This window comes from Cebus imitator, unplaced genomic scaffold (genome assembly GCF_001604975.1).
Source record: "Cebus imitator isolate Cc_AM_T3 unplaced genomic scaffold, Cebus_imitator-1.0 Scaffold283, whole genome shotgun sequence".
Taxonomy (NCBI): domain Eukaryota; kingdom Metazoa; phylum Chordata; class Mammalia; order Primates; family Cebidae; genus Cebus; species Cebus imitator.
In genome coordinates, this window is record NW_016107598.1 from 2,316,318 (window position 1) to 2,331,820 (window position 15,503).

Genomic DNA, 15,503 nt, shown 5'->3' on the forward strand with positions numbered 1-15,503 from the left:
TGGGGTTGAATGTATCTGTTTTGCAGTATTGTTCTGGGATAATATACGTAAAGTAATTAAGCTTGGCCTGGGGTTTTGTTATGGTGACTGTCTACTTGTCAGTCGTGTCCATAGTAAGCTTTGAAGGAAGGGACTGTATCTCTGATACCTTTCACTGAAACCAGGACATGAATATTCAGTAAAGTTCTGATGAAGAATGAATGAATTGAATACAATGAGTTAAAGAGTAGCAAAGGTAGAGGATGAGTATGCTTTTCTTGAACCATTTAAATATATATATAAATAATAAGCATACAATTCCTGATAATTTCAGTGAGAAAAATTCTTTATTTAAAATAGGCTATATACTTTTACTAGTTCAAATAAAATACTCTATAAATGAGAACTGTAAATTCAATATACCAAACTCAGTAATACCAGTCAGGAGTTCTCTACCAATCCTCATGTAATAAAGTTTAAACGAATTAGCCTAGAATTATGAGAATATGTGCCTTTGCTTAGGCAAAGCAGTGCCACATCTTCTGGATATAATAGTGTCATGCTAGTAAGAGAAATTCTATAATGCTTAAGACAGCAAAGAAACAGTGAATCAAATGCTGAGACCCTTAGATCATTGCTTTGATATTATTAATAGTATTTCTAAATCACAGAGGCAATTGACACGTTTTATTTCAACAAGATATTGAAAGCAAGAAGGGGACCTACACTATTTCTAGCCACTTGCATTTATTAGTATGTGCTTAGCACTTTTAATGCCTTTGCTGCAGAAGGGTAATAAGTGTTTTAGCAAAAAGGTACACTGTGGGGACAAAGCTGGGAAGCTTGTGCATACAGAAAGTAGCTAATCTCTTAGAGCTGTCAGGGCTCTGGGAAATGCCAAGCATCATGCATCATCTCAGGCTCCTGGGCTTTGTTTCCTGGCATGGATGTTTGCAGAGAATTTGGGGCCATTGTGGTATCCATGGTTGCTTCTTCCTGGAAATCCATGGATGTGGTCATGTCAGCACCATAGGTCCCATAAATATCAGCTAATTCAGGTGTCATCAGTGGGTCAGCAGCTGCTGGGGTGATGCTGAGGGCACCCTTCCTCTTCCCTGAAGGGCTTCTTGGCAGGGTGGAAACATCATCCTTAGGGACAGCAAGGAGCCCTGCGTGGGCAGCAGGTTCTAGGTCTGGAAAGACAGCTGGGTTTTCTGGATTGTCTGGGTTGGCCTCTGGCATAGGGGAGCCTTGTGCACCTCCTTCTCCCTCAGGGCCTTTGGTTGCAGCCACTGGTGAGTCAAATTCCAGAGTGAAGTCACCGCCCATAGCTGGGTTGTGAGGCATTCCCTCAAAGCTGGGCCTCATGCCTTCAAATCCTGGAAACATGGCTCCATAGCCCATTGGGCCTCCTCTCCCTCCCTGGAAAAAAGACATTCATCAAAGATACCATTATCACATGCTATTAACTATACCATGCAACTATACCTGGTCACATTCACCAAGGATCTCTAAAAAACTGGTGGAGAACAGGAAGTTGGCTGATAGCTTTGTGTGTGCTAATTTCTCACTAAACTGGCTTTGAAACATAATGAAGAGGATTCTGCACTTATCTGGGTAGGGGAAGGCCAATTCCACAAAAGAGAGATAGCAGAGCAGAAGCAAGACTTGAGGCAAAGTGAGTTTGAATTTAATTTTAAGAAAACAAGCAATTACAATGGGTACTACCATCATAAAACAATTAAGAACTGAAAGTCATAACTGCATTTGTTAAGGGAGAATACTGTTAATGGCATTTTTCAGTGTCCCCCAGATAAAGTTCCATGTAAGTTTTTTTTTCTTTTAGGGATCTCATTATGTAGCTGGTCTAGAACTCCTAGACTCAGATGATCTTCCTGCCTCAGCCTCCCTAGCAGCTGGGATTACAGGGGTGAGACTCTGTGTGCAGCTAAGACTTTTATTTTCTTAAAGCACAAAGTTTAAGAAAAAAGTTTGACTTCCCTGGAGTAACTAAAATATTTTCTTTCTGTGGACAGATAGAATTCCAGAACTGACCATGTTTCTTTCTTTACCTTTGCTGCCAGAAATATGAGGTCCAAAATCTTAGGCTGTTTGTAGCAATTGAGCAAGATTGTGTGACTTGCATATTATATTCTGATTTCCTTGAAATTATAACTCATTTTAAATCCTACCTTCAATTTTTGGTTATATTTATTGTGTGTTTTTCATAAACTCTGAAAAATCTTTTGGGAATGAGGCAGAATAGAAATAATTGATATTATATGATGGCAATTAATACCGACTTGAATTTTGAATTTCCAGCCACTTATATTGGTGTTATGTAGATATAATATTCTTTCCTTCTACTTTCTCCTGACTCTTCATTCTCTAAGTCTCAGCTTTCACATAATCTCCTCCAGGGATGATGCTGTGAATCCCTGGTCTGGGCTAGCTGCCCTTCCTCTCTCTGACTCTTTCTCACTAATAAAGCTGTTATTACTTTTATCCCATGATTTTGACATTAGATATCTGTCTTTGTACCTATCCTTTCCATTCATTAGATTATAAACTCCTTGAAAACAAGAATTTTTTTTTTTTTTTTTTGAGACAGGGTCTCACTCTGTTGCCCAGGCTGGAGTGGGTACAATCTTGGCTCATTGCAACTTCCGCCTCCCAGGTTCGAGTGGTTCTCCTGCCTCAGCCTTCCGAGTAGCTGGGACTACAGGCTCGCATCACTACACCAGGCTGATTTTTGTATTTTTAGTAGAGACGGGGTTTTACCATGTTGGCCAGGCTGGCCTCAAACTCCTGACCTCAGGTGATCCACCCATCTCAGCCTCCCAAAGTGTTGGGATTATAGGCGTGAGCCACTGTGCCCAGACAAAACCAAGAATCTTGTCTTGTTTATATCATTTTCCTATGTGGGTGGCACACAGAAGGCACTCAAAAATACTGAGATGTAAGTTTTTTTTTTAACAGATAATATGTGTGTGTTTATTAACTCCATAGGATCTGCAGTTGACAATGATTTGTTAATTAGTATCGCTTTGTTTTGTCTTGCCTTGTGCTCTAACAGATGTAACAGATAAAAACATCTCTTAGGAAAAAAGTCAAGCTGTATGCTTTATTAGATCTCAAATCTGAAACTTGCATGAATAATAACATAATAGGAGTATACTCTCATTGACAATGCACATTGCCATTTATAATAATCACATTTTAAACTTGGTTGATTTTCTTTTGCTTTTTGGTCTTTCAATTTTGAGGTCTGAATTACTTGTAATGCTGTGAATTTGATCTTTTGAGGGGTTAAATGGTCCCAGAAAGAACAAGAGTTCTGTATGAACCACACGTATCCTTTTGGTTTGAAGTGTTTATTGTTCAATGACAGCCTTTCAAGGGGTGGTTTGTCCTCTGCTCATCCACAAGCAATAGGGCAAAACTCTATGCCCAAGAATAGTCATCACCCAGAAATGAAAGATTATATAAGAACTATGATGAAATCTTTTGGATATTGCTTCAGAATTAAGCTTTGTTTTTGGAGTGGAAAAATCTGAGTCACATGCTCATTTGGCTACATTCATGGCAGACATCTCGCAGTCAGCCATAAGTGACTCTTCTTCCCTGGCTACTATTTTAAGAAGAGTTAGAAGATATTACTCACTGCCATTTCTTCTGAACTCATGATGCCAAGTCTGGCAGGGGCATTCTGTTCAAAAAGAAATATTGCATCAAATTACGAATCAGCTACCTTCTTATCTACTCAAGACAAAGTTAAAATTATTTAGTTTTCACTTAAACGTTAATATTAATACTATGTCCAGAGGCAGAGCAAAGTGGAGAGGTGAGTCATTATGGAATAAATGTAGCCAGCTTGGATAATTCAGATCTAAAATTTATTTTTTCTTTAATACCCGTGTGTGTGTGTGTGTGTGTGTGTGTGTGTGTGTGTGTGTGTGTGTGTGTGTATCTGGCCAGGATTATCCAAATAGGAAATGTGCCACCTGACTAATGTAGGCATTCAGAGAATGTTTATTTGGAATCTCTTGTGTGACACCTAGATTTTATAATTTTAGCTCTTAAGATAACATTTAATTAAAAACAATACTTTCTATAGAATACGGACTTACCAATTGATTTGCTCCAAAAGGCACGTAAAACATTCCTGGATGAAGCTAAATAAAATACAATTATTATCACAAAGTGCATTTTCCAATGGAAAAACTTTTAAGTAAGTTGCAAACAGAGATGTGGTATATAAAAAAAAAACTTACCGGAGATTGTTTATTTTGTGGCATTGGTCCCCGAGAAATCAAACGGGCTATTTGGAAAATCTTTAAATGGTGGAAAACAAAATAAATAAATCACATAGGCAAAATCCCCATTATGGTAATTTCTGAGCTATATGAAACACATTTTCAGATGGATTAGTATAGGAAATAAGTATTTAATATTAAAAAAGCAAAGGAACCCATTATATTTCATATTCGTGAATAAATGGGACAATGAAAAAATTCACTCTTCTTCTTCTTTTTTTTTGAGACAGAGTTTCGCTCTTGTTACCCAGGCTGGAGTGCAATGGCGCGATCTCGGCTCACCGCAACCTCCGCCTCCTGGGTTCAGGCAATTCTCCTGCCTCAGCCTCCTGAGTAGCTGGGATTACAGGCACACGCCACCATGCCCAGCTAATTTTTTGTATTTTTAGTAGAGACGGGGTTTCACCATGTTGACCAGGATGGTCTCGATCTCTTGACCTCGTGATCCACCCGCCTCGGCCTCCCACAGTGCTGGGATTACAGGCTTGAGCCACCACGCCCGGCCCCACTCTTCTTCTTTGAAATATAGAACAGCTTTTGCAAGGAAGTGTCTTGTTGAGATCTGTACTTACAGATGGACCCTGTGGATCAGCAAAATCCAATCCTGGGAGCTGTATCACAGATAAATATTAAAACTATCAGTCAAAAAATGAACAAAAAGATAAGTGCAAATAAAAAATAGAAAAACTGAACAAATAATAAAAAAATAGAAGTGCCTCATTGAGATCTGTACTTACTGATGGGCCTTGTGGATCAGCAAAATCCGTTCTTGGGAGCTATATTATAGATAAATATTAAAATCATCAGTAAAAAAAGAACAAAATAGATAAATGAAAGTAAAAATAAAAATAGACAAAGTGAACAAATAAAAATATAAAAATAAAATACACAAAGTGTCTCACTGAGATCTGTACTTACTGATGGACCTTGTGGATCAGCAAAATTTATTCCTGGGAGCTGTATCACAGATAAATATTAAAATTATCAGTCAAAAAATAAATAAAATAGATAACAGTAACATAAAAAACAGACAAAGTGACATTAAAGATAAAAAATAGGCAAAGTGAACTGAACATATGCTTATCTTGTTTACAATTACAATAAAACAATTAAAATGAGTTTCATTACTTTACTTTCTTTTAGTGTTTTGGGAGGTATGACCCAAGAGTTTGCAGTGGTCTTTTACTAACATGACTGCAATGTACCGGCAGGGGAATAAGGCACATCTATCATCTTTGCTATCTCTGCAGAGTAGAAAGTAATGAATTTTGGAACTGGAACATATCTGGTTGGTTTGAACCCTGGCTCTGCCACTTAGTTTTTGTGTATTCCTGGGCAAATTTTGTAACTTCTCAAAATCTGTCTTCCTTTCCTTAAAAAGGCTGACAATATGTATTTTTATAGGATTGTAGGCAGGATGATATGGGGAAATGATAAATGCCCACAACATATTGGTCATGTGGTACCTTCCCTTTTTTAAATCATTGCACTTTTCTCTACATTATTACAAGGTACTTTTTGTGTGATTGTCATCTCTCTGTGAGAGAGATAATAACACAAAATCCTACTTGTTATGCTGAGGGATCAATTACTTTTCTCAGTCTTTCCAACACCAGAAAAGACCAGTGAGAGGAAACCTGGACTTTTCTGGGCTTCTATTCTATTTCGTATGGAAGTTTTCTTCTTTTGCAACTAAGAAACCCAGTTTTATAGGCACAGGATCTAAATCTCAGTTATGGAAGACTGATTAAGAATATATTTGTGGCCAAGAGCAGTGGTGCACTCCTGTAATCCCAGCACTTTGGGAGGCCAAGGTGGGCAGATCACGAGGTCAAGAGATCAAGACCATCCTGGCCAACATGGTGAAGCCCCGTCTTTACTAAAAATACAAAAATTAGCTGGCTGTGGTGTCATGTGTCTGTAGTCCCAACTACTTGGGAGGCTGAGGCAGGAGAATTGCTTGAACCCGGGAGGCAGAGGTTGTGCTGCTGCACTCTAGCCTGGCAACAGAACAAGATTCTGTCTAAAAAAAAAAAAAAAAAAAGAATATATAACATATATCATGTATTATGCCTGAAGGCTATGATTATTTAAAAGTGGCCTGCAAATTGGTTTTCTTTCATTAGGTTAGCTGGTGATTCTGATCTGACTTCAAGAGAAAGGAAGTACCTCAGGCTTTGGTGGCTTATCTGATGGTGCCACCTGCTGTGCAATCAGAGGCAGTTCTCCTTCCTGCAAGGGCAGCTGTCCCAGGTGAATTGGAGGCTGAAGTGCTTTCTGTGCTGTGGCCTGGTTGGCGATTCCAGCAGCGGACTGGAGGAAATGTTTCAGTCCTGGCTGTTGAGGCTTCAAGGATGGCTGTGATGGGAGAGGTGGGGGATGCACAGGCAAAGAATATTCATACTGCAGAGAAATTTGAAAAGAGTGTCAGGAAGGGGTGGCTCATTAGACAATGGTGCCTAGAATTTCTGAACAAAGGGGTTGGGATGCTTTCTATCTGGAAGGGAAGCTAGGGGACTTGTCTTGAAGTTGCGTGTCCATAGGAAGCACCAGTGAGAGTTAATGTTGTTGGGGAGGTCTTGTGTGTGCTTCCCCTGCCTCCTTTGGGAAGGACTTAGGAAGGTGAAGCTACCCGAACCTCCCGGTAGGATAAGTCATGTCCTTCTGTGGGTTCCCATAGCTGTCTGTCTGTATCCGTATCTTTATTTTACCACTTTCTCACTGGATGATAATTATTTGTTATAAATCTTTGTCCCCCAGTCAATGGAGAGAGAATGATATGTCTTGTTTTTCCTTATAGCCTCTGTACTTAGCGTAGCTCCTAACAAGTGCCTGGCCCATGGTGGCTGCCTAGTATATTTTTGGAGTTAATGAAAGGATAAAGGTAATTAATTAAAATACCAATCAAATTCTTGCATCATGGAGTCCACTTTGGAAACAACTAAGTGAAGAAACAGTCACCGTTAACATAATTGATTGTTCTACTGAATGTGAGCAGGTGGTAATGCTCCTGCTGTGGAAGACCACCTGGAACTAAAATTCCCTGTTGATCTTGGTTATGAGTCATATATTAAACAAAAAAAATTCTCTGTTAAAACCACCATGTTTTGTTGCTTCTTCTAGAAATTACTTGTGGTGGATGGCTCCCTATTGCTTGTAGATTGATTGCAAACTCCTCAGATCAGCAAGGAAGTCTCACAAAAATTTGGGACTCTGCTTTGCCTCTCCAGCCATCACCCCTCTCTGAGCTCTCCCAGTATTCATTACTCACATCTCACAATTCAGCAACTTAAAATATGTTGTCTCGTCCTATCTGAATCAGATGAGATATGAAATTTCACAGTCCTTGGAACCATTCTTAAATGTCTTCACTTTTACTACCAAATCACGATTTGGTTTATGTGTTTATTGGGCACCTAATCAATAATGGTTAACAGATTGATATATTTATTGACTTCTGTAGGGTTCATGGTGTTTTTTATTTTTAATTATTTTTGAGACTGAGTCTCACTCTGTTGCCCAGGTTAGAGTGCAATGGCACAATCTCGGCTCCCTGCAGCCTCCACCTCCTGGCTTCAAGTGATTCTCTTGCGTCAGCCTCCCGAGAGTAGCTGAGATTACAGGCGCTTGCCACCATACCTGGCTAATTTTTGTATTTTTAGTAGAGATGGGATTTCACCATGTTGGCCATGCTGGTCTCAAACTCCTGACCTCAAGTGATCCACTCACCTTGGCCTCCTAGAGTGCTGGGATTACAGGCATAAGCCACCACACTTGGCTATGGTATTTTAACCAGGATTATTGTCATCATTTGAAATTAGCCTTTGAGAAATTATTTAGAAAATCTTGATTCAAATGAAAATTGTCCAGGAAGTAGCCTGCTTTGATTTTTGAGGATTGTTTCCTGATATCTTTAATATAGGTCTCATATTTTAGAGGTCATATCTTCCTATTTTAAATAAATATGCAAATAGTTTCAAATTAAAAATATTTTCTTAAGTACTAAAAACAGTTATAGGCTTCAATTTATTTGGCATGAGAATAATTTTACTAGGACTTGGCTATTGCTAATATATCACAACTTAAGGAAGGCAAGTAAGCAGAGGTTTTAAAGCCTGAGGTTTCAAACATATTGATGCTGTTCACTTACCTGTTGAGTTTCATGTTCCCTTGGTCTTATCCATGGAAAAGAGGAATGTGGCGGGAGGAGACCATGCATCCATAAAGAATTAAATGATTTCCCAAAGCCAAATCTAGAATACTAAAGACATGGATAAAAGAAAGACATGTTTATATTTAAATTTTAAATAGAACATTGGTTACATTTGGTTTTCATTTTCTAAAAAATCAGCAGATAGCATAAATATAGCAAAAGCAAAAGTGATGTTGGTTAATTTAAAATGAATAGGTAAGGTTGGGCATGGCGTCATGCCTGAAATCCTAGCACTTTGGGAGGTTGAGGCAGGTGAAGCACCTGAGGTCAGGAGTTCGAGATCAGCCTAGCCAATATGGTGAAACCCCGTCTCTACTAAAAAGCACAAAATTATGGCACATTGGCAGATGCCTATAATCCCAGTTACTTGCGAGGCTGAGACAGGAAAATAGCTTGAATCCAGGAGGTGGAGGTTGCAGTGAACCAAGATCATGCTACTGCACTCCTGCCTAGGCAACAGAGCAAGACTCTAAAAATAAATAAATTAATAAATAAATTAAAAAAAATCAAGTGGATAGGTAAACTCTTCCTTTCAATGAACTTAAATTTCATTTTGAGCTAGTCTGCAATATTTCCATAAACTTGTTTGAGATTTAGCTTTTTAAGCACTTGTGTTTTGTGCCATATAATGAAATTAATAATTCAGGAAAAGATCCTTTTTTTAACTAAATAAAATTCAATATTGTTTTTAGTTTTCCCTGTCACTCTATCTTACTTTGTTTGAGGCCCTCATTTACTTCTTTCCTTCCAATATTTAGGATATTGTCTATTCATAAACAAATTTGATGAATTATAACGCTGCTGCTAATATGAACGCCACCACCACCATGAATACTTGCAATAAGAAATATGATTACCTGAGAAAGTGTATTTAATCCCTGCAAACTTCCCAACTGTCTCATTGTCTACCAAGAAAAAAAGGGGTTACTGTTTATCACCTATGCTGTGTTTGACACAACTGATTTCTCATGATATTTGACATTATTAACACAGTGTTTGGTGTAGATCAATTTAACAAAATGAAAGCAGACACAAATCATCACTGAAAGGTCAAAATGTTAAATTTGGTTCTGCCATTGTTACTATTATTACGATCAAAATAATGCAGTTGCTTTTATCATTAAAGGAGAAAAAGATTTATTTAAGTGGGGTTTACAGTGAAACATAGGAAAATAGCTCATTCCATTGAAATATAAATGTAATTATAAGGACATTATTTCATTGACTCTTTTCTCCCCATTTAATTTACTTTGCCTTTTAAAAGTTCAGCCAGAAGAGGAATTTTAGAAAAACAAATGAAACAAGCTAATATAACTTTTACCTCCTTCCCAAACAATGTCTTTCAAAATAATAAATATAAAAACTATTGGAAGAAATGTTAAATGTCTGGATGGATTATCGAGAATGCTACCATTTTAACAGAAAGTCAGTTTAACTTTTTTCATGGGAAGAGATTTAGAATGTTTTGGATTGAGTTTAAGCTAAAAAGTAAGAAAAAAAAATTCCTCAGTGAAATTAGCTTTCATGTGAAATAAACATCTAGCTCAAATAGGTGTTGATGACCCCCAGCTTGCCATGATACATGGAAATTTCACAAGAGCTTGTGAAAAATTTATAATCTTATAAATATATTTCTGTGTATAACTGTCAATATTTTATTGACATGACCAAGATTTCTGTTTTGCTGGGGTTTTCTAAACAGAATCTATATTATGTGAGAACTGCAATAAGACAAATATACCGTACAACTTATACAGGAAGTATCACAGTACAATGTTAATGCTATTTACCAGACTTATAAGAAATTAAATTTTGTATTGGTAATTTTTTTTTCATGAGAACTTTATCTCATAAGATAGTATAAGAAGCAGGATTAAATATAAACTGTGAGTACAGATCAATGTATTTTAATCAGTGTAGTAATTTTATTAATGTACATATAATGTATAAGGCATTAATTATTAATATAGCTTTGGTTTGCATAGAGACAATGTTCTAAAAACATCTGAGAGTTTGAAATTGCAGTAGAATTATAAGACAAAGCTCTAGTAAATGTCATAACTTTTCTAGCACTCCTCAGGATAGTAGCCACAAACTTCTGACTAGGAAAACTGAGAAACACACCATCCTATTTCTCCTGTATCACAAATATATCAATGTAAAGTTAACATGTAAAAAAATCTGACAATACATACCTCAAGGCTCAAACTAGCCATACCCGGTGTTCCAGATCGCTGAGGAAACAACTGAATGAAAGTAAGAATAATTTTGAGTCTCATTGGTGCAAAACTTCCTTTGATGCTCATTGGGCATAGGCTATCCCTCCAGTACATAAGGGCTACCTGAGGGGCCAACATTTTGGTTTATTACCCAAATGACTTGAGTACTTGGGCAGAATGAAGAAGAATGTAAGTTATTTTGGGGAATCAACATAGCATTTGATAACTTTGCTCCCACATGTATCATCATCCTTTGTCTCTATCTTAATGCTTTGTTGCTTTAAAAGCAAAATATGATTTAGAATTACACACAGGAGAAGTAGAATAAAGCAACAAAATAGAAAACTACTGGTACTTTATCTTCTTAAAAAATTACTGCAGAGAAAAGTAAAGGGGACAAACTCAGGCTGAATTTTCATGTGCTTTTGACAAACCTACATGATTTTGGTTTATGGGATGTGGCATGGAATCATGACATTGAGAAAAATCATGTGCAAAATCTAACTTGATTCCCACTCAAAGGGCTTCAGCAAATTCTCTATCATTTTTAATGAAATATTATTTTATGCATAGGCATAGGATATCACTTCAGTACATAAGGGCTACCTGAGAGGCTAATCTGTGTTTATACTTTGGGATCATATCAGGTTTTTTTTTTCTTAAATAAAAAGCATTCTAGCACAAAATACTATTATACTTAATATATTCATTTAAAAGTTGTTCAAAAATATACCTATCTATTCAATTAGCTTTTCAAAATGTAAGGTATTTTTCTTTCCTTTTTTTTTTTGAGACCAAGTTTCACTCTGTCGCCCAGGCTGGAGTGCAGTGGCACAGTCTTGGCTCACTGCAACCTCTGCCTGCTGGGTTCAAGCGATTTTCCTGCCTCAGCCTTCTGAGTAGCTGGGATTACAGGCACAAACCACCACCACATCTGTCTAACTTTTGTATTTTTAGTAGAGATGGGGTTTCTACTAAATTCTCAACTTGAGCTCAGGAGGTCAAGACAAGCCTGGGCAACGTAGTGAACCCCATCTCTATTTTAAAAAAATTAAAAAGGAGGTCGGGTGCAGTGGCTCATGTCTGTGTTCGCAGCACTTTGGGAGGCTGAGGTGGGTGGATCACCTGAGGTCAGGAGTTTAGACCATCCAGGCCAACATGGTGAAACCCTGTCTCTACCAAAAAAATACAAAAAAAATTAGCCAGGTATGGTGACAGGTGCCTATAATCCCAGCTACTTGGGAGGCTGAGGAAGGAGAATCACTTGAACCCAGGAAGAGGAGGTTGCAATGAGTTGAGTCTGCGCCATTGCACTCCATCCTGGGCAACAGAACCAGACTGTCTCAAAAACAAAACAAAACAACAACAACAAAAAAGAAGACTAGCGGGAAGGGAAAGGCATTATAAATGTGTAGCAAATACTCTGGGTAGGGAACGAGGTTAGCTGTGTAGACAGGAAGAGTGATTGTGCATGTATGCGTGTATGTGGTGGATAGCTTGTTGAGAATTTAGGGATTGGTGAGAGCAGGACCTTCTCCCCCACTATTTGCCAGTAAATAAATAAGACATCTTAGATCGGACGACAGAACAAAGTGTACTTTTCTTCCTATCTGCTGTAAGTCATAGCTTAAAGAATATTTACGTGAATGTATACAGTCAGGGGATACATTTCCCATGCAGAATGGAAAGGAGAACATCTGATTTGATAGGCAGTCAGTTGGCAATAATAAGCAATTATTCTGTTCCTCAGAGTGGACCTGATTGACTCAGGTGTGGATCAATATAGGTTCAAAGAATGCCAATGTATTAGACTGATGATGAATGGCTGAGGCTGACCCCAATGTCAGTTTCATACAAAGGTAAGCCAGGGTGGCACCCTCAATTTTTCTTTCATTTAAAATTCATCTTGTGTGATGGAACAGAGATTCTATTTTTATTTGTGGAATTAAGGTTTTCATCATTATAATCAGTTTTCATCCTCTTTCTCCATTTCATCCTCTTTCTCTAAAACACTTTAAGAAAACAAATAGCTAACCATTTCTTTTAGGGAATTAAAATATTCTAAAGTTTATTTGGGGCCAACTGTGAGCTCCTGGAGACAAGAGATCATGTCTTACTTACTTTCATTTTTTCAATGCCCAGCACATTGCTGGATGCATGGCAGCTCCTCAGTATATATTTGCTAAATGCATACAGCAGCCAAATAAATTTTTGTGATAACAGAATTGCATGCTGTTGGCTGGAGTTCAGTGTTCAAAAGCTTGTGTTTGCATGAGATCATTTCAATATATACTAGAGTGGATCAGGTGTGGGACTGTAATACGAAATTAGTCCCATTGCTATGATATGTTTTGATTTAAGAAACTTCAGCTCTCAGTCACACAATTTCATGCTTACAAGGTAAATTTTCTAGTTAATTACTAGCTTCAAATGGAATTATCTAGCTCAGTTTTGTAACCATAGTAATTTGGCAGATTGTTCTTTTTGAAATGAAGAAAATGTACTTTTTTTTTCCAGAGAAATTTCCTCTTTCCATTTCAACTATATAATGATAGCAAGAAGTTGATGATAAAATTGTGCCATGCATTGTGGAGACTAAGTCTTTTAACTTTGAATGAGTAGAAAAAGATTTAGAAGTTGCCTTAAGACTATCTAAAATAAGTTTTTAGTAGAAATATCTCATGTTTCACTTATTGCTTTTTATTTTTATTTTTTAGACAAAATCTCACTCTGTCACCCAGCCTGGAGTGCAGTGGCGCAAGCTTGGCTCACTGCAACCTCTGCCTCCCAGGTTCAAGCAATTCTCCTGCCTTAGCCTCCTGAGTAGCTGGGATCACAGGCACACACCACTATGCCTGGCTAATTTTTGTATTTTTAGTAGAGATGGGTTTCACCATATTGGCCAGGCTAGTATTGAACTCTTTACCTCAGGGGGTCCGCCTGCCTCAGCCTCCTAAAGTGCTGAGATTACAGGCATGAGCCACTGCATCTGGCTATCACTTACTGCTTCTGGATGGCAAGAATGACATCTGGGCAACTATGGCTTTTGACTCAATAGGACTATACCACTGGATTAAATAAAGTGAATCTATGCGTGGACTCTCAGTCCATGTCCCTTCAGTGTTCTTTGGAGTCTGACACGTAGGAACCTCTTCTGGGACACACTCTAAAGACTGACTTACCGGCACTGCAAAACTCATTTCCAGAAGGCCTAGGATCAGTATCAGGTCCTTCATTTTGAAAAGTGGAATCTAAAATATAAGTTAGTTGGAGAATTAAATCAGATGAATTTTTATACAGAATGGTTGAAAGACAATTTTAAAAATGAGCCTGAGTCTCTGCTCTTCCAAAAACAATAGGTATAAAGGTTAGAACAACAAAACAAAAACTAAATGTTACTAAACAACTGATTTGTATGTAGTAGTTCTGAAATGAATTAACAAGCAATTAAAAATTATCTAAGCACTTTTTAAATGGTGCTACAGCCTAAATAAATATGTAGGAACAACCTCCATGGATATTCTTAAAGTGCTATGTTTTATTTCATAAAATGAATTTTGAATTTAAAAATCCTTTCCACTAAGTAAAATATTGGTCTATAAGATATTATTCATAGAAGTTTATAATTTGCTTACCCTTTGGAACACATTTTGAAATGCATGTGAAATGTAATGGAACTAACAATCATTTTGTAGCAAACCTTTATTTGCAGGAATAGAGGGTATATCATTGCACCTTTAGGTACTCTATGTAACCATGTGAAAACTTATCTTTTCAAATGAGAGTAAATTGACTATTTTAATTTCCTTTGGTGTTAGTGGAAAATATGTCTCAAATTTAGTTTTCCTCTTCCTAAAATTATCTTTTAAAATTTATTCTATAAACTCAAAAAGCTCTTTATTCTTACATGAATAGAGATCTGAATAGCCAAGAAATTTATTCATCTTTTAATATTTAAAAAAATTAGGCACTGTCACTAAAAATAAAAAAAAAAAAAAAAAAAAAAAAAAAAAAAAAAAAAAAAAAAAAAAAAAAAAAACAAAAAAAAAAAACCCAAAAAACAAAATACAAAAAACCAGTCCAACGATAAAAGTCTTTTTTTTTTTCTTAGTTGAATGAGTATTAGGCATGTCATCTCTGGAACATGCTAATGGATTACAACAAGCAATAATTCAGCTACTGGTGACAAATGAAGATAAATCCTCTTTATAAAAGCTGTCTGGAGATAGGAAAAAAAGAGTTTACAGGAAACACATGGAAATCACAAAATCCCATTTTACCTTAGATGCTGACATGCACTGTGCTCTCAGGGCCTGATGATGCCAAACAAGATAGTTCTAAGAAAAGAAGATTAAAATTTTTTTCAGGACTGTGCGTGGGACTTGCTCTGTACTTCTCATTCAGTGAAGATCAGGAACCTTTATTTAAAGTGAAAATCCACCAATCAAAGTGAAGGAAAATGGCAGGGGAGGGGGAAGGAATCTCTGCTCCTGCAATTAGTCTACACCCTTTTATTGCGTGCAGGGACATTGGCCCAGCAGGTTCTCATTACTTTTAATTGTACTGCAGCCCCTGTACTTATTCAGAGAACTTGATAGCAGGAAAGGGAGTAAAGGAATAATGGACATGGGCTCTGAAGACAATTATTTTGGTGAACTGGGGGAAATACATGTAAAATAGGTACAAAACAAGCCATTATCTGTTTTGTGCTGGTTTTATCTGCAGATAAAGCTAGTGACCCAATGCTAGCATTCTTTAGATTTTCATTCCCCGGTT

General features: G+C 37.2%; 1 protein-coding gene across 3 annotated transcripts; it reads right to left on the minus strand.

Annotated features, from left to right (window-relative positions):
- Window positions 1-304: 304 nt before the first annotated feature.
- Window positions 305-15,135, minus strand: AMBN (ameloblastin). Of its 3 annotated transcripts, none has more exons than XM_017501644.1 (13): window positions 15,008-15,135; window positions 13,910-13,978; window positions 10,704-10,754; window positions 9,366-9,413; window positions 8,446-8,556; window positions 6,465-6,653; window positions 5,214-5,252; window positions 5,033-5,071; window positions 4,868-4,906; window positions 4,254-4,313; window positions 4,110-4,154; window positions 3,644-3,688; window positions 305-1,401 (listed from the first exon to the last, which is right to left on the minus strand). In XM_017501644.1, exons 1-13 carry the CDS (start codon window positions 15,020-15,022, stop codon window positions 859-861), a joined length of 1,293 nt encoding a protein of 430 aa, XP_017357133.1. In that variant the 5' UTR covers window positions 15,023-15,135; the 3' UTR covers window positions 305-858. The 3 variants fall into 3 exon arrangements, with proteins under 3 accessions (XP_017357133.1, XP_017357132.1, XP_017357134.1); XM_017501643.1 differs by having other exon boundaries at window positions 6,465-6,698; XM_017501645.1 differs by lacking the exon at window positions 3,644-3,688 and having other exon boundaries at window positions 6,465-6,698.
- Window positions 15,136-15,503: the final 368 nt, after the last annotated feature.

Bases quoted from the DNA above. Each gene is read 5' to 3' on its own strand.
- AMBN (XM_017501643.1), bottom strand. The intron at 5,072-5,213 runs GTAAGTACAGAT...TCTATAATATAG, and splicing joins CTGATCCACAAGGTCCATCA to CTCCCAAGAACGGATTTTGC. The intron at 4,907-5,032 runs GTAAGTACAGAT...TCTGTGATACAG, and splicing joins CTGATCCACAAGGCCCATCA to CTCCCAGGATTGGATTTTGC.